Below are 13,298 nucleotides of genomic sequence, written 5' to 3' on the forward strand. Positions count from 1 at the left end.
CTCCTCTGTCGAGACAGCCATGCGGTAAGTCTGTCCCATGCTGCCTGTCAGGTGTGGTGCTGAACGAGCTAAATATTTTGTGCACTGTCTCCTGACTTTTAATGCCCTGCTCCCTGCTGGTTCTTTGGCAAGGGCGGACCTGTTACTCTAGGTCCTTCTTGCAGCTTCCTCGGGCAGGTGGATCCTGCTGGACTTGCTTTTAGGAAAACGTTCACCAGCCATCAGAGCCAGCTGGCCAGAGAGGAACCACATCCTAGGGTAATGCGGAGCTTGAAGCGGGGCAGGGGAGTTTGTTGGCTGAGCTCCCAACATAAGGAAATACCACATAAGCGCCAGAAAACTCCACACAAACTGGTGGGCTACGATGGGATTCTCCTTTCCCAAAGCAAAAATTCTGCTTCTCACTCAGAAATAGCTGCAGCTGGGGTGGGGGACCCCAAACTGAGGTTTTGGTAACGCTGACTGGGGCCTTCCATAGTGACACGGAACCCCCCCCGAGCTTCTTCCCGCGAAGCACAGCTTGCCAGCTCAAACCAACAGCAACCGGTGCTGTGAAAGTGGGAGGGCACCCTCAGTGATTCTTCTGTCTCCATCTGCTAAAGCTTGAATTAGTTCCTGTGAGGAGAAATCCAGCAAGGCTGTTTTTTCTGGCTGGAGCACGACTACAGATGGATTGACAGAGAGCCTGTCCTACTTAATTACAGTTCTCATTCAAAGCTTGTAACCAGAGACGCCAGAGCCATCTTTGTTTAACGATTCACGATGCAGGAAGGAAAGGCACGGTCATGGGGAATAAATGCAGGTGGAGCAAAAGGCTTTGCATGAGGCTTTTGCAGGTCTACAACGACCAGGAGAAAAGGCAGCAGGTGGCTACTTGTGTTCACAGCAGCAACGCTGGGAGGCTGCTGACTGATAAAGTCCCTGGAGCCCGGCTGTCCTGACAGCGCGACAGAAGCCTGGCAAGAACCGCTCGAGTACCTGACCCCTCGCTGCGCTGTTTGCGCCCAGCCAGTGCTCGTGGCCTAATCTGCGAGGAGCAGCTAAAGCGCTTTTCCCTCCTCTTTCCTGTCTAGAATCTTAGAGCAGCTGAAATGCAAAAAAAAAAAAAAAAAGCAGGAAGGCTCTGCTGCACGCCACTTGCTGGCAGCGGTACCAGGCCACTACTGGATTATTCTGTTCCAGGCTCTGATCCAGCATTTCTCCCCAGCACGCAGAAGGGGCCTGCCGCAGGCAGCACGCACGTCTTGGTCAGCGCCTGTCCCGCACACACAAGCTGCTCTGATTTTCAGGCTCTGGGGTGGGCATTTGGGGTTGTTTGTCTGGCCATAGTCTGTCAGAACACACCTCTTACAAAACGCTGCAGCCCTCCCTTCCTGTTTGCAGCCACAGGCATCAGCATGGCTCTGCTGGAGCTCCATCGAGGCCAGGCTGTGGTGGTCCAGTGAGAAGTGCAAGAACCCTCAACAGGGCAGAGGCGAGGCAATCTCCACTTCCTTCACCTCATCTAGACCTCACAAACAAATGTTGCATTTAAAATATCCCCTCCAGACTATTGGCTTTGCTAGCGTGGCTATTTTTGTCAACCGCATTCAGAATCGTGCCTTTAAGGGCCATCAGAGGAATGAAAGGCAGTTTATACTTTTTTATTACAGTTTAATACAGTCTTTGATACAGGAGAAGCAGCAGTAGCCAACATGCAAAGCAATCAAAGTCATGGGGGGGGCTCAAGAATGATCACTAACAGCTCAACTCTTTTAAGTAATTGCTCTTTCACAAGTGGCGTAGATTCACCCCCAGGAGCCCGTTTCCCTAAGTGCTGCCGTTCGATCATGCCCCACAGTGTGATGAATTCATGGCGGATACCAAACCAACACACAACAGTTAGGAGGAGGGGGACTACTCTTTGATTTTGTCTTTTGATGAATCAAGTCAGTTATTTGACTAGAGTTTGCTAGAAGTATGCTTTGAGACCGGGAGGCCACCTTCAATCTCGTCTCTGCTGACAGCCTGCAGCTTTCTCTTCAGAAAGAGGTGATGGCTTTGATGCCGAGCCAGGAGATTAACCTCAGGTACTTGGCTGCAGTTTACCTATCTCACAGAGCTGAGACCTCTTAGTCAGCAGGCATTTTCAACGCAAGTGATGGATGTTTAGGCTAAAGATTTCAACCAGAGTAAGAGAAATCTTCCCGAACAAGTAGAAACGGATGTCCCCGTGAAGAAAGAGGTGCGTCAGGCCTGGCCTGCCCTTGCAGGCGGCGGAACAAAACGCCACCCGACTCCCTCAAAGCAGTTCGTCTGAAGAGACATTATGTCCTCCTGCACCTCTTCCTTTGGCAGGCCTCTGCATCCGAGCCACAGGAGCTATCTGAGTCGCTTCCTGACGATGAGGAGGAAGGCTTTGATGTGCTATAGTTCATGCTTAAGACCCACCCCAGTTTGTTGTGTAGCACTTGCTTGAGTCCTGGTGGCAACGGCAGCACCTCCAGCGTGTCCACGTAGTTGGGCAGGAGCTGGCGCAGGCGGTAACAGCAGAGGTACTGGAGAGATGTGCAGCTGGCGCAGGAGCGGATCACCTTCATGCTGCTCTTGGCTGCCGTCGAGCACACCATGGGGTAAAACTTCTTGTTCTGCAGCTTCGTAGCTGCAACCCCTGCAGGGGACAGCGTCAGGGAGGTTTCACGTTAGTTCTAACTTACTTTGCCAGTATTTCCCCTTGCAGCCCAGCTGCAGCCAAACTTTGAGTTCAGCTAAAGCTGCAGCGCTCCCCCATTCTCCTCTGTGCCTGAAGGCCACCGTGGCTGCCCTTGCTCTTACCTATGCACTTGCGGTTTTTGAAGAACGTGAGTGTCCCATGCCACGTGTCCAAATGTACCCCGATGATAGAGCCCTGGCCAAACCTCGAGGAGAAGTTTGTCTTGTCACCCTTGTGATGCAGCAGTCCTTAAAACAACACACCTTGCGTTCAATAGGAAGTCTGCGCTCCACAAATTCACCCCGATTCTCACATGCTTCACTGCAAGTTCCCCCTGGTACAGCCTGTCAGTGCCTACAAAAGCCCTCCGTCCCCTAATCACTCACCGACTGCCCTCCTCCTCAGGGCGCGTGATGGAAAGAGGGAAGCCTGGGTTCTGGAATACCAGAGCCCAGGCAGCAACACTGAAACCCCGACTCAGTGATATTCAACCTGCAGCCCAGAGGCCCTGGAAATTCACACGCTGGTTCTAAGGGGTCTGCAAAACGCAGGTACGGTTTGATGCTCCGAGAGCTGAGAGCAGGAAGCAGTCTGTCCTGTGCAATGGGATGCTCAGGCAAGCCCCACAGGTGTGCAGTAGCACTGGGGAAGCGAACAGGCAGCAGCTCTCATTATAGTTAACTACGTGATTCACAGGCCAGGTGGCCTTTTTGGCTGCAATCCCATTCAGGCCATTTAATTCCTAAACCTGTTGCTGGCTTTCCGGCTGCCCTGCCCGTGTCACCTGTGTAGGAGAGTCCCCAGCTGTCCTCGTCCTTGCCCAGCAGGCTGCAGAAGGTGTGGCGGTACTTGTCCAGGTTCACATCCGATGTCCCAATTCCCACCATCTGGGAGGAAGAACACAGGCTTAGCGTCTGCGGGGGCACCGGGTCTCCCCTGCTTTCCTTGGCACAGCCCCACAGGTTGGAAATTTGGGTGAAGCCAAGCCGGGGGTGTCAGATCTCCCCTGAAGGGTTTGGCTGGCGCTGGGTTCAGCGCTCGGGGGCCAGCCAGCGCGCGAGGTGCAGCCTGAGCAGGGCTGGGGGAGCTAACGGGGCTGTGGCCCCCGCATTAATGGTGGGGAGCGAGGTCGGGCCCTGGTCACAAGCCACACGAGCGGTGGTCACAGCAGGGCACCCAGCCCAGCCCCGCGGGAGGCAAGTTCCAGTCCCGGGGGCAGGAAGTGACTCAGCAGCGCACGCCCCAGCGCTCGGCAGAGCCCTGCTGCTAACCACAGCCCGCCCGGACGCTGCCCCGCGCTGAGGCCTGACCTTAGTCTTCGTTGAGTTTATCAGTGGCGATCTACCAGTAGCGTGAAAGGGAAGCAAGAAAATCAGGTTCTGGTCCCAATTACTGTGGTCTCATCTAAAACCACTTACCCTCCCAGCTTCAATTTCCTTACTGCTAAGCGAGGATGCGCAGGTGAACTGCTGGAGGAAGCCTGCTGACCCGGTCAGAGAACACCGGGCTTTCCTGCACGCCTGTCAGCAACTTGGTTCCACGTACCATGTCCGTGCCATAGACTGGCGAGGTCATCTTGATCTCCCAGAAGTGCTGCCCGTCTGCCAGCTCCTTGTTGCCCCGGATGGCCGCGGTGCCGCAGCTGTACTCCATGTGGAAGTTCACCTTGCGGTTATCGCAGGTCAGCAGGGTGGCCGTCGACTTATTCAGGTCATCCCACACCCAGTCAAAATCTGTTCGGGAAGGACACAGGGGACAAGGATGGGCAAAGGCCTTCAGGGAGCCATTTCCAAGCCAAAGCACAGACGGACAGTTGTTTTGAGGGCCTGTCAAGATTTACTCTTTTTTTAAACCGTTTAAGAGGCTAAATCCTAAGCTGTGCACATGGGAGAATTATTTGAGGGCTGAACTGTTCCGCGGTGTCCCAGTGGGGACGGTTCAGCGCTCTCTCCTGCCTGACACCATCAGTTCCTGTTCCGGCTAACACAAAGCTCCACAGACCTCCTTTCCTCCGAGGGAATCGCACTCACTTCTTGTTGGCTCAAGGGGCTAGAGCCGAAGCGTGAGTACTACAGCAGTTCTGCTGTGCCACGGACTTTCTCGGCCAGCCCACGCCCACCCTCCGCCTCCCTTTCTGCCTGCTCTGAGAAAGCCCCACCGTGCACCCGGGCGCCCTGCCAGCTGTACCAGGGATCGGCATTAACGGGGCTGGAACCACAGGAGCTGACTTCACTGGTGGCCTCGGCTGGATTTGAAAGAAAGTCTCCAGAGGTGAACCCTGATGCATTAACAAGTTCAGCGCTCGGCTCTTGGAACACCGCGGGATGCACGTGCCTGTAATCTCCCTAAAGTCTACGTGGCCTTGAGATGTAAACAAAGGAGCACCAGGTGCCGGAACAGAGGTAAGGGCCCCGTGGAAAAGTAAAGATCCACGCAGAGGCGCAGTCCGTGCCCCCAGGCCGGGACTGCACCCACCTCAAACCCCAAAGGACTCCAGCGGGTGGTTTGGGACCCCCTTCCTTACACTCATCCTCCTCGCCGCACTGGCAGTCCTTGACGCGGTGCAGGGCGTGCAGGCTGGAGCAGTAGGGAGCCTCGCTCTGGTTCTCGCAGTTGCAGTAGGACTCTCCCGTCACGGGGATGGCGCTCGGGATGGAGGGAGACAGGGAGGAAAACTCCGGCTCCGAATCCGAGTCGCTGTGCTGCGGGGAGGAGCAGAGGAACGTCACTGCCTGACGCCCCCAGGTTGGAGCGCTGGGCTCGCAGCCCGCGGCCGCGCCGGCTCTCCCTGCAGCCAGGCTGCTCGGCGAGGTCTCGCACGCTGCCGAGCTGCGTGGGGATGTCCCCGGGCTCGTGGCGGTGGCAGCACAGCTGCATCGTGCCCCTGCCTGGCCCGCCGTGTAAGAACGCAAAGGGCTGAGCCACCCTGATTAAACTGCTTCAGGACCTGCCACGTTTTGCGCCTTGGCAGCTTCCAGGGGCGGGGAGGCGAGCAGCGCGACAGTCCAAACACACGTTTTTGAGCAAACTGTGCTAAAGGCTTTCAGCGCGCGGGTTACAGACAGCTGGAGATGCCACCAAGGAACCCCAAAAAAAGAGCAGACGCGTAACGCGCGGCTGTGCACAGAACCCGTACACCTCCACAGGGCTCTGCACCTGCGCTGCCAAACCAGGGAAGAGCCACGCTGCTGGGAACTGCCGCCCCGGAGAGACGAGGAGGAAAGGGGACAGGAGGCCAGGCAGGGGAGAGGGCAGAACAGAGGAGAGCCAGTCAGGCAGTGAGGCTGCAGCTCCTCACGCCAGTGCTGCGGACAGGCCCGCAGGGAACCTGGTGAAGGATTAAAAGGCTTTTGTTTACTTTCGCACACAAACACAAGAACTTGACGTACCGTTCCTCCGTGCCACGAGACCCAAGCGTCCCGGCACCGCACAACGTAAGAGGAAGAGCCCCGTCTCACCCCGTAGGCTTCGTGTCACCTAATGGGGCCTCTTACTACAGATCTCAGCAAGTTACTCCGGGCTTACGAACTTGTCAGGCATCCCTGCTCGTTAGTCACTCCCTTAGCAGACGGCAATACCCACGGCAGATTTTGTCATCGGTATTTAAAGACAACAGTCCTTTAAACTCAGGGTGTTGTAGCTGTGTAAGACAGCGGGGCTTGAAATGACTCGAGTTTAATTATCTGCTGCTCATCCCCTCCTTCTCCGGCCTATAGATTAGAAAGCTTGATTTCTGTTTTTCATTGGCCTTCCCTGACTCTGCTGTCTAGAAGCCTGGCTGCAGAAACACAAAGCTGCGCTGACATTTTCTGGGAGTGCAGTGCCTGGATTCGGGCCCCGTGCTCTAGCAGCGGCCTTGTAGCGTTTTAGCCTGGCTTAGAAGCTTCGCGAGCAGCTCCCTGTATTCCCTCTGCTGCACAGGCTGCGTGGGGACCTGAGCTCAAGAGGTGGGGACCACACTCAAGAACTGGGGAAAAGCGTGAAGGACCGGTGAAAAATGTGAGGGACGGCTGAGGCAAACCCACCTCACGTGGAGACCATAATTGCACGGACTGAAGCAGCCCGCAGCCCCCCAACACCAGCTGCACAACGACCAGAAGTTACAACAGCCGTACGGGGAGCCAGACTGGAGAACGGATGCAGTTTAAACGCGTGTTGAGATCACTACTTAAAAATGACTATTTTTAAAAATATTGTATATATTCTTTATTTCCTCACACACTCGTGCTTCACGTGCTTTTAAAAAGTATTTAATTTAGCGTGAGTCAGTTCCCTGACCCGACTAGCCAGAAGACACAGAGCCGCGGTGCAGAACCGTGGGGCAGACCACGGGCAGCGCAGCCCTTGGGGAGAGGCGCCGGGAGCCCCACGCTGCAGCTCGGGGGCAGCAACCGCCTCCGTCTCACCACAGCGCCGCTGTAACTTATCGTTACGAGCGTTTCCTGACCTGGGCCAGCCGCGGGGCGCGGTGCCGGCTGCCCGCTTACCCGGCCCACGGGCCGCAGAGCCGGGTGTCGGGGGGGGGTGAGGCGTTGGGGGGGGGGGGGGGAGGGAAGCTCCCCTTCGCGTGCCGCACCGCAGCCCCTGGCACCCTCCTCCTACCTGCCCGTCCGAGTCGTAGCCCCAGCCTCGCTGGCCGGTGGCCAAAGCGACCGCCCGGCTGTCGGCCTCGTGGCGCACCCCGCTCAGCACGAAGTGCCAGGCCCGGCTGCTCCGCGTGCGGCGCGCCATGGCGTTCCGGGACAGGTAAGCTGCGGGGGGCGGAAAGGGGCAGCGGGTTACACGCGGCAGCGGCCTCCCTCCGCCACCCGACGCCGCCCGGCCTCGGCTCTCCGCAGTCGGCCTCACCCCCCCCCCCCCCAGGGGCACAGCCCCCACGGCTCCCACCTCGTCCTCCCACGCGGCGAGCGGACCCCGCCGGCAGCTCCCGGGCAGCAGGGCCGAGCCGGGGACCGCTCGGGGACCGCTCCCCACGGGAAGAGGCCGCTGAGGGAAGCGGAGCCCCCCCCCCCCACACACACCCACCTCCCCCAGCCCTGCCCTGCCGGGAGCGCGGCGGCTGCTGCAGGCCCTGCCCGGGGCCGGGCCGCCCCCCGGCCCCCTGCAGCCGCTGGGCCTCGGGGCCCGCTCCTGCGCCCCCGGGGCTCTGCCAGCGGGGGAGCCGCCGCCGCCGGGCCCCGCTCCCGCAGCGCCCCGGGTCCGGCCCCGCGCAGGGCCCGGCCCCCCGGGACCCCCCCCGGCCCCGCTCCCCCCCCCCCCGGCCCCGCTCCCCCCCCCCCGGCCCCGACCTACTTTCCCCTCCCGGCACATAAACAATCCGCTCCCGGTCCCGCCCCTCCGCCGCGCCCATTGGCTCAGCCGCCCCGCCTCGCCGCCTCGCGGTTGGCCCGCGGCTCCGTCGCTCACGGCGCCGGGGAAGGGAAAGCGGGAGGTGCCCTCCTGGGGTTCGGCGCTATTGGCTGCGCCGCCCGTCAATCGCCGCGGAGGCGCGCCATTGGGTGGCGGCCGCCGATGGGGAAAGCGCGGAGCCTATTGGTCGGGCAACAAGCGGAGGGGGGCGGGGCGGGGCGGGGAGCGCGGCTCGCCATTGGGGGCGGCGCCTGCCAGTCGGCGGGGGGCGGGGCTTCCGCGGCGGAAGGCGGAAGCGGGCGGCACCGCGCGGCAGCGGCAGCATGGAGGGGGCGGCGGCGGCAGCGGGTGGTGAGCGGCGGTGGGGCCGGGGCCGGGGCCGGGGCCGGGGCTTCGGCTTCGGCTTCGGCTTCGGCTTCGGCTTCCCCCTCCTCCGGCCCGGTGCCTGGTGCTTGGCTCCGGCCCCGACTCCCGGGCCCTGTCCCCCCGCGTACCGGAGCCTGGCGGGGCCCGGTGCCCCGGCGCGGCCCGCTCCCGCTCCCCCTCCTCCTCCCGGTTCCGGCCCGGCCCGGCCCGGCCCGGCCCGGCGCGGGGCTGCCGGTGGCACCCGGCCTCGCCCCGCCTTTCCCGGTGCCCCCCCGGTTGCCCCCCGGTCCCCTCCCGAACCCCCCAGCTCCCTCCCGATGCCCCCCCCCCGCCCCCCGGTCCCCTCCCGTCCCCCCCCGCCCCCCCGCCGTTACCCTCGGTGCAGGCGCGGATGAGCTGCGCCGTGCTCCCCGCGGGCTCCATGGCGCCGGGACCTCAGCGGCTGCCGGTGGCGGAGCTGCCCCCGGTGCCGGGGGCTCTGTTCCCCGTGCCCTGGCGGTGACCGGCCCCGGCAGGAAGCGCCGAGGGGCTGAGCTCACCCCCGGTCCCCTCCCGGCCGTGACGGGGCCCCGCGGGCGCTCGTGGCCGCGCTGCCGCAGCGCTGAGGTCATCGGGGCCAGGCCCCTTATCCCTGGGCACGGTCCCTCTCCAAACCCGCCCCCCCCCCGCGCCCCGCTCCCGCTCGGCACCGCTCCTTCAGCGCCTGCGGCCTCTGACGCCTCCATCCCTTCTCTCTTCCCCCCCCCCCCCAGAGCAAAGCAACCTGTCCGGCGTGCGGCACGTCGTGCTGGTGCTCTCCGGGAAGGGCGGCGTGGGGAAGAGCACGGTGGCCACCCAGCTGGCCCTGTCGCTGCGGCACGCCGGCAAGAAGGTGAGCGAGCGGCTGGGCGCCGGAGCCCTGACTTCTCCTTCCCGACGTCCAGCCGGGCCTGGGTCTCCTTGTCCCTTCCGGACGTGTGTGTGTGGGCAGCACGTAGATGCTCTGTTAAGGATCTGGGTTTTCCTGACCCTGAAAAGCCCGGCAGAGGTGGCAGCGCTGTTCTTTTCCCCTTTGTCCGAGAGACTGACAGGATCCAAGGCTTTTTTTTTTTTTTTTTTCGGTGTTATTTTCCAAACTGGCGTACTGGGAAATGATTTCCTTGTTTGTGGTGTGACACGGCCCCTTGTGGAATGAGGCGGGCTAGCTCTCAGCGCAGCAAGGACAAAGGGGAGCTGCGAGCACAAGGCAGCTGAGTTCCGGGAGGACTTCTCAAAGGCTACGTGGAGCCACTGCCTCGTAGCTTCTGACAGGTCCCTGCAATAAATGTGTCTCCGAAGTGCCTGTAAATATCCAGGAGATGCTTCCTTGGAGGGCAGGAAACCGGGAGGGCAGTCAAAACTTGAAGCAGCCCTTTGAAACTTTGCTTCAAACCTGCTGCTTTGGCTCCCGAGCTGCGGAGTCCTGTCTGTAGGCCGCTGCGAGCTGCAAACATTTGGGTGCTGCTTCCCCTCGCCCGGAGCAGGGCTGGGGGCCGGGGCCGTGCTCAGGCCTGTCTGAACGGCTCTGCCTCGTCGTCCGCAGGTGGGGATCCTGGACGTGGACCTGTGCGGCCCCAGCATACCCCGCATGTTCAAGGTGCAGGACAGCGACGTGCACCAGTGCGACAGCGGCTGGGTGCCGGTCTTCGTGGACCAGGAGAAGAGCATCTCGCTCATGTCCATCGGCTTCCTGCTGGAGAAGCCGGACGACGCTGTGGTGTGGAGAGGACCCAAGAAAAACGGTACGGTCGGTTCTCGCTGCTGGCAGCGACCTTCCGGAGCTTGGTGCAGTCAGCAAACCCTCTCAGAGGTGCTGCTGGCTCCTGCTCGGAGCGAGGCTCCTGTTCTGCAGGGCTGCCTCCCCAGGTGAGTTCCATCTCTCGGACGGGGCGCCCTTTATTCCTGCAGCTTTGATAAAACAGTTTGTTGCCGACGTGGCCTGGGGGGAACTGGACTTCCTCATCGTGGACACACCTCCGGGCACCTCCGACGAGCACATCTCCACGGTGGAGGCCCTGCGGCCCTACAGGCCTCTTGGAGCAATCCTAGTCACAACGCCCCAGGTAGGGCAACCCGCTGGTGCTGAGCTGGAGCCCCCCGGGCACGGCTGATGGGGGGGTTTGCGCCGCAGGTAATGCTGTCACCCGTCCTCCAGCACAGCCCCTGTGTGCAGCTTATGTAGTGAAGGGCTTGGCCCAAGTTATGGCCAGCAACGGGGAGGGAGCATCGCCTAATTCCCTTCCTCGCTTGTGCCGCAAACCACGCGCGTGCCTCTTCCAGAGCCACCTCTGGAGGGACAGACGCCTCTAACCTGCCCCGCTGTCCCCGCAGGCGGTGGCTGTGGGAGACGTGAGGCGAGAGGTGACCTTCTGTAAGAAGACGGGCCTGCGAGTTCTGGGCATTGTGGAGAACATGAGCGGCTTCGTCTGCCCGCACTGCTCGGTGAGTTTGTTGGTGCTGCCGGGCCCTTGGGGGTTCCTGGGCGTTTCCGGGCATCGCACGCTGCGGTGCCTCAGGTGGAAAATCGGTGAAACGCCACGGGGGTGATGCCGTGAACCCAGGAGACAAGAAGCTGCTGTGGGAGCTCTGGAAGAAGCCACGGGCCCTGCTGTCCTACAAGGAGCTGGGGGAGGGCAGGGGCAAGGGCAGCGCCCTGCGGCAGGAAGGCGGAGGGGAGCTGGTGCTGCGCAGGGCTCTGCGCTGGGCGCGTGACTCGCTGCTGTTTCTCCTCCCGCAGGAGTGCACAAACATCTTTTCCAAAGGGGGAGGCGAGGAACTGGCCAAGTACGCTGGAGTCCCCTTTCTAGGTGAGTGGCCCCTGGAGCAGAGCCCTTCTCGTCGGGGGGTGACGTCCGCGTGGCGCTGTGGGAGTGCTCGAGCGGAGACGGGCTGTCACTGGAGCGGGTGGGCTGGGCCCTGGGCCCCCGGGAGCCCCTGGGGCTGGTCGGAGATGAGGTGCAGTTCTTGGTCTTCTCCTCTGCCATCCACGCAGCTCGCGGTGGGCATCTGGCCCCGCTGGAGCAGAGGCAGTGCTGGTCAGCAGCCTGCTCTGGCGGCTAAAATCCCGGTGTCTGAGCAACCCAGCCTGAAGCCACCCAGCCCTCCCGAAATGTCTTGGTGCCTCCCCATGAAGTGTGGGCAGAGGACAGCGCCGGGGTCGGGGTCGGCGTAGGAGAGAGTCTCTTGTGAAGCCCTGCGGTCTGGGGGTGGCTCAGAGCCAGGGGCAGGTGAGAAGTAGCTGCTGAAGGGCTTGGTGCAGGCAGTGGTTGTCCTTTTTCCTGCTGCCACACAGATGCCTCTGGCAGGGCTGTTTCTTCATCCTGACTCCAGGCCTTTGCCCTGGGGTGAGCAAGCGGTCACTCTCCCCTTCCCTTCTCTCCCACAGGCTCCGTTCCCCTGGACCCCCAACTTAGCCAGAGCTTGGAGGAAGGCAGAGACTTCATCCGGGAGTTTCCCAAGAGCTCCGCCTTCCCCGCCTTGGCTCACATTGCCCAGCAGGTCTTGGACGGCGCATCGCAGCGGAGCTCCTGAGGAGGGTTTGGGGCTGGACTCTCGCCTTGCCTGGCAGCGCCATCGGCAGCCCTTGCCGGTGGGGAAGAGAGGAGGATGCAGGAGCTGTTTAATTAACCATGAGGCTGTTTCGGGGGGGGGGATGATGGAGGGAGGGGGCATCACAGCATCGGTGCCGCTTATGGCAACCCAAAAAGGGAAGTGATGCTCCACCTCCCCGTGTCCGAAGAGACTCTGCGTGGATGTTTGTGCTCACGCAGGGGATGCACAGCCTGGTTCTTGCCTTCTCAACGTGGCAGCGCTCTGCCCACACGGTACAGCTGCTCCTAGCCTGCTCACGCACCGCCTTCCTCTGCGACCAGCTGTTGTCCGGGCACTTGTGGAGCCGTGGCCTCCTCCCACAGCATCTCACACGCTGTAGCGCTGCTGACGATGACTGAACGCAGCTCCCATGGCGAACGTCATCAGCTGGGATGGCTGCTCCCTTGCCGAGCCCAAATGGCGCAAATAATCCGCGTCGTAGCTCCGTGTGCTGCTGCCTTCTGCTTTCCTTGCGTGACACGCCGTGGTACTTGGTTCGGTGGCTGGCCAGTTATGTTGGACGCTCTGCTGTGAGCCCGAGCCCAGCCAGCCTGCTCGGAAATCTCACATTGCTGGTACGTGAAGTGCCTCTGAGGGCACGGGATGTGCTTCACGTGAGGAGGCGTCCTTAGGAATCTAGTACCCTTTTGAAGCCTGCATCCTACCATACTGGAAACAATGTCTTCTTTTTTTTTTTTCTGGTCTGCTGGGGGTTTTCGTGACTCAGGAATATTTTTAAAAGTTCCAGACAGTAAACAGTTTTCTTAAAATTCAAGTCTGTGACTTATGTTTTATTATGGCTTTGGGCCTCGCCATAGCAGAGTCTTGGTATTAAGAGCACTTCAGGTACACCTAGGTATCTGCTTCTGCGGTTCCTTGGTGGGGTTCAGCTATGTCTTTCCTCCTCCATGCCAGCTTCTGGATCCTGCCAGTTCCTTGTCTGGTTGAAAACTGACCCCTGCAGCCCTCTGCAGCATCCTTGCCGCAGCCGTTCTCTACCCCCCTGGCACACGTGGGGCTCCTCCAGCTCCTGGTGGCTCCTGGCTCACTGCTCTGGCCGTGCTGTCTCCTGAGCATCTGTCCCTGCTCGTGCTGCACCCGCCATTAGGACCCGCACCAGGTTAGGCTTCCCCACTTGCAGCTTTCCTGGAAACCTTGCCTGACCTTTGCTCGCTGATCCAGGATTTGGAGAGCGGGGCTGTTCCCTTGGCCGGACACCTCTCCCGGCCCACGGCACCCGTGTGCCCCTGCCCCATCCTGCACTAAACCCACCGCGTCCTCG

General features: G+C 61.2%; 2 protein-coding genes across 5 annotated transcripts; one reads left to right on the forward strand and one right to left on the reverse strand.

The window, feature by feature from the left end:
• Positions 1 to 1,627: 1,627 nt before the first annotated feature.
• SPSB3 (splA/ryanodine receptor domain and SOCS box containing 3) lies at positions 1,628 to 8,985 on the reverse strand. Of its 3 annotated transcripts, none has more exons than XM_040574481.1 (7): positions 8,782 to 8,985; positions 7,295 to 7,443; positions 5,217 to 5,394; positions 4,238 to 4,425; positions 3,477 to 3,579; positions 2,815 to 2,940; positions 1,628 to 2,650 (listed from the first exon to the last, which is right to left on the reverse strand). In XM_040574481.1, exons 1-7 carry the CDS (start codon positions 8,828 to 8,830, stop codon positions 2,307 to 2,309), a joined length of 1,137 nt encoding a protein of 378 aa, XP_040430415.1. In that variant the 5' UTR covers positions 8,831 to 8,985; the 3' UTR covers positions 1,628 to 2,306. The 3 variants fall into 3 exon arrangements, with proteins under 3 accessions (XP_040430415.1, XP_040430414.1, XP_040430416.1); XM_040574480.1 differs by lacking the exon at positions 8,782 to 8,985 and adding an exon at positions 7,985 to 8,109; XM_040574482.1 differs by lacking the exon at positions 8,782 to 8,985 and adding an exon at positions 7,580 to 7,702.
• Positions 8,189 to 12,786, forward strand: NUBP2 (nucleotide binding protein 2). 2 transcript variants are annotated; one of them, XM_040574478.1, is made up of 7 exons: positions 8,318 to 8,392; positions 9,160 to 9,278; positions 9,969 to 10,167; positions 10,334 to 10,488; positions 10,757 to 10,867; positions 11,163 to 11,232; positions 11,811 to 12,786. In XM_040574478.1, the coding sequence occupies exons 1-7, from the start codon at positions 8,365 to 8,367 to the stop codon at positions 11,954 to 11,956; spliced, it is 828 nt and encodes a 275-aa protein (XP_040430412.1). In that variant the 5' UTR covers positions 8,318 to 8,364; the 3' UTR covers positions 11,957 to 12,786. The 2 variants fall into 2 exon arrangements, with proteins under 2 accessions (XP_040430411.1, XP_040430412.1); XM_040574477.1 differs by having other exon boundaries at positions 8,189 to 8,392; positions 9,969 to 10,488.
• Positions 12,787 to 13,298: the final 512 nt, after the last annotated feature.

Source organism: Cygnus olor, chromosome 15 (assembly GCF_009769625.2).
Source record: "Cygnus olor isolate bCygOlo1 chromosome 15, bCygOlo1.pri.v2, whole genome shotgun sequence".
Classification (NCBI taxonomy): domain Eukaryota; kingdom Metazoa; phylum Chordata; class Aves; order Anseriformes; family Anatidae; genus Cygnus; species Cygnus olor.

Excerpts from the sequence above, each read along its gene's own strand:
- SPSB3 (XM_040574480.1), bottom strand. The coding sequence starts at position 8,042 with ATGGGCGCGGCGGAGGGGCGGGACCGGGAGCGGATTGTTTATGTGCCG. Across the intron at positions 4,426-5,216 it reads GTGCGGCGAGGAGGATGAGT|ATTTTGACTGGGTGTGGGAT; the intron begins GTAAGGAAGGGG and ends CTTCCCGAACAG. Across the intron at positions 2,941-3,476 it reads CTGGGGACTCTCCTACACAG|GACTGCTGCATCACAAGGGT; the intron begins GTGACACGGGCA and ends TGTTGTTTTAAG.
- NUBP2 (XM_040574477.1), top strand. The coding sequence starts at position 8,204 with ATGGGGAAAGCGCGGAGCCTATTGGTCGGGCAACAAGCGGAGGGGGGC. Across the intron at positions 8,393-9,159 it reads GGCGGCGGCGGCAGCGGGTG|AGCAAAGCAACCTGTCCGGC; the intron begins GTGAGCGGCGGT and ends CCCCCCCCCCAG. Across the intron at positions 11,233-11,810 it reads CGCTGGAGTCCCCTTTCTAG|GCTCCGTTCCCCTGGACCCC; the intron begins GTGAGTGGCCCC and ends TCTCTCCCACAG.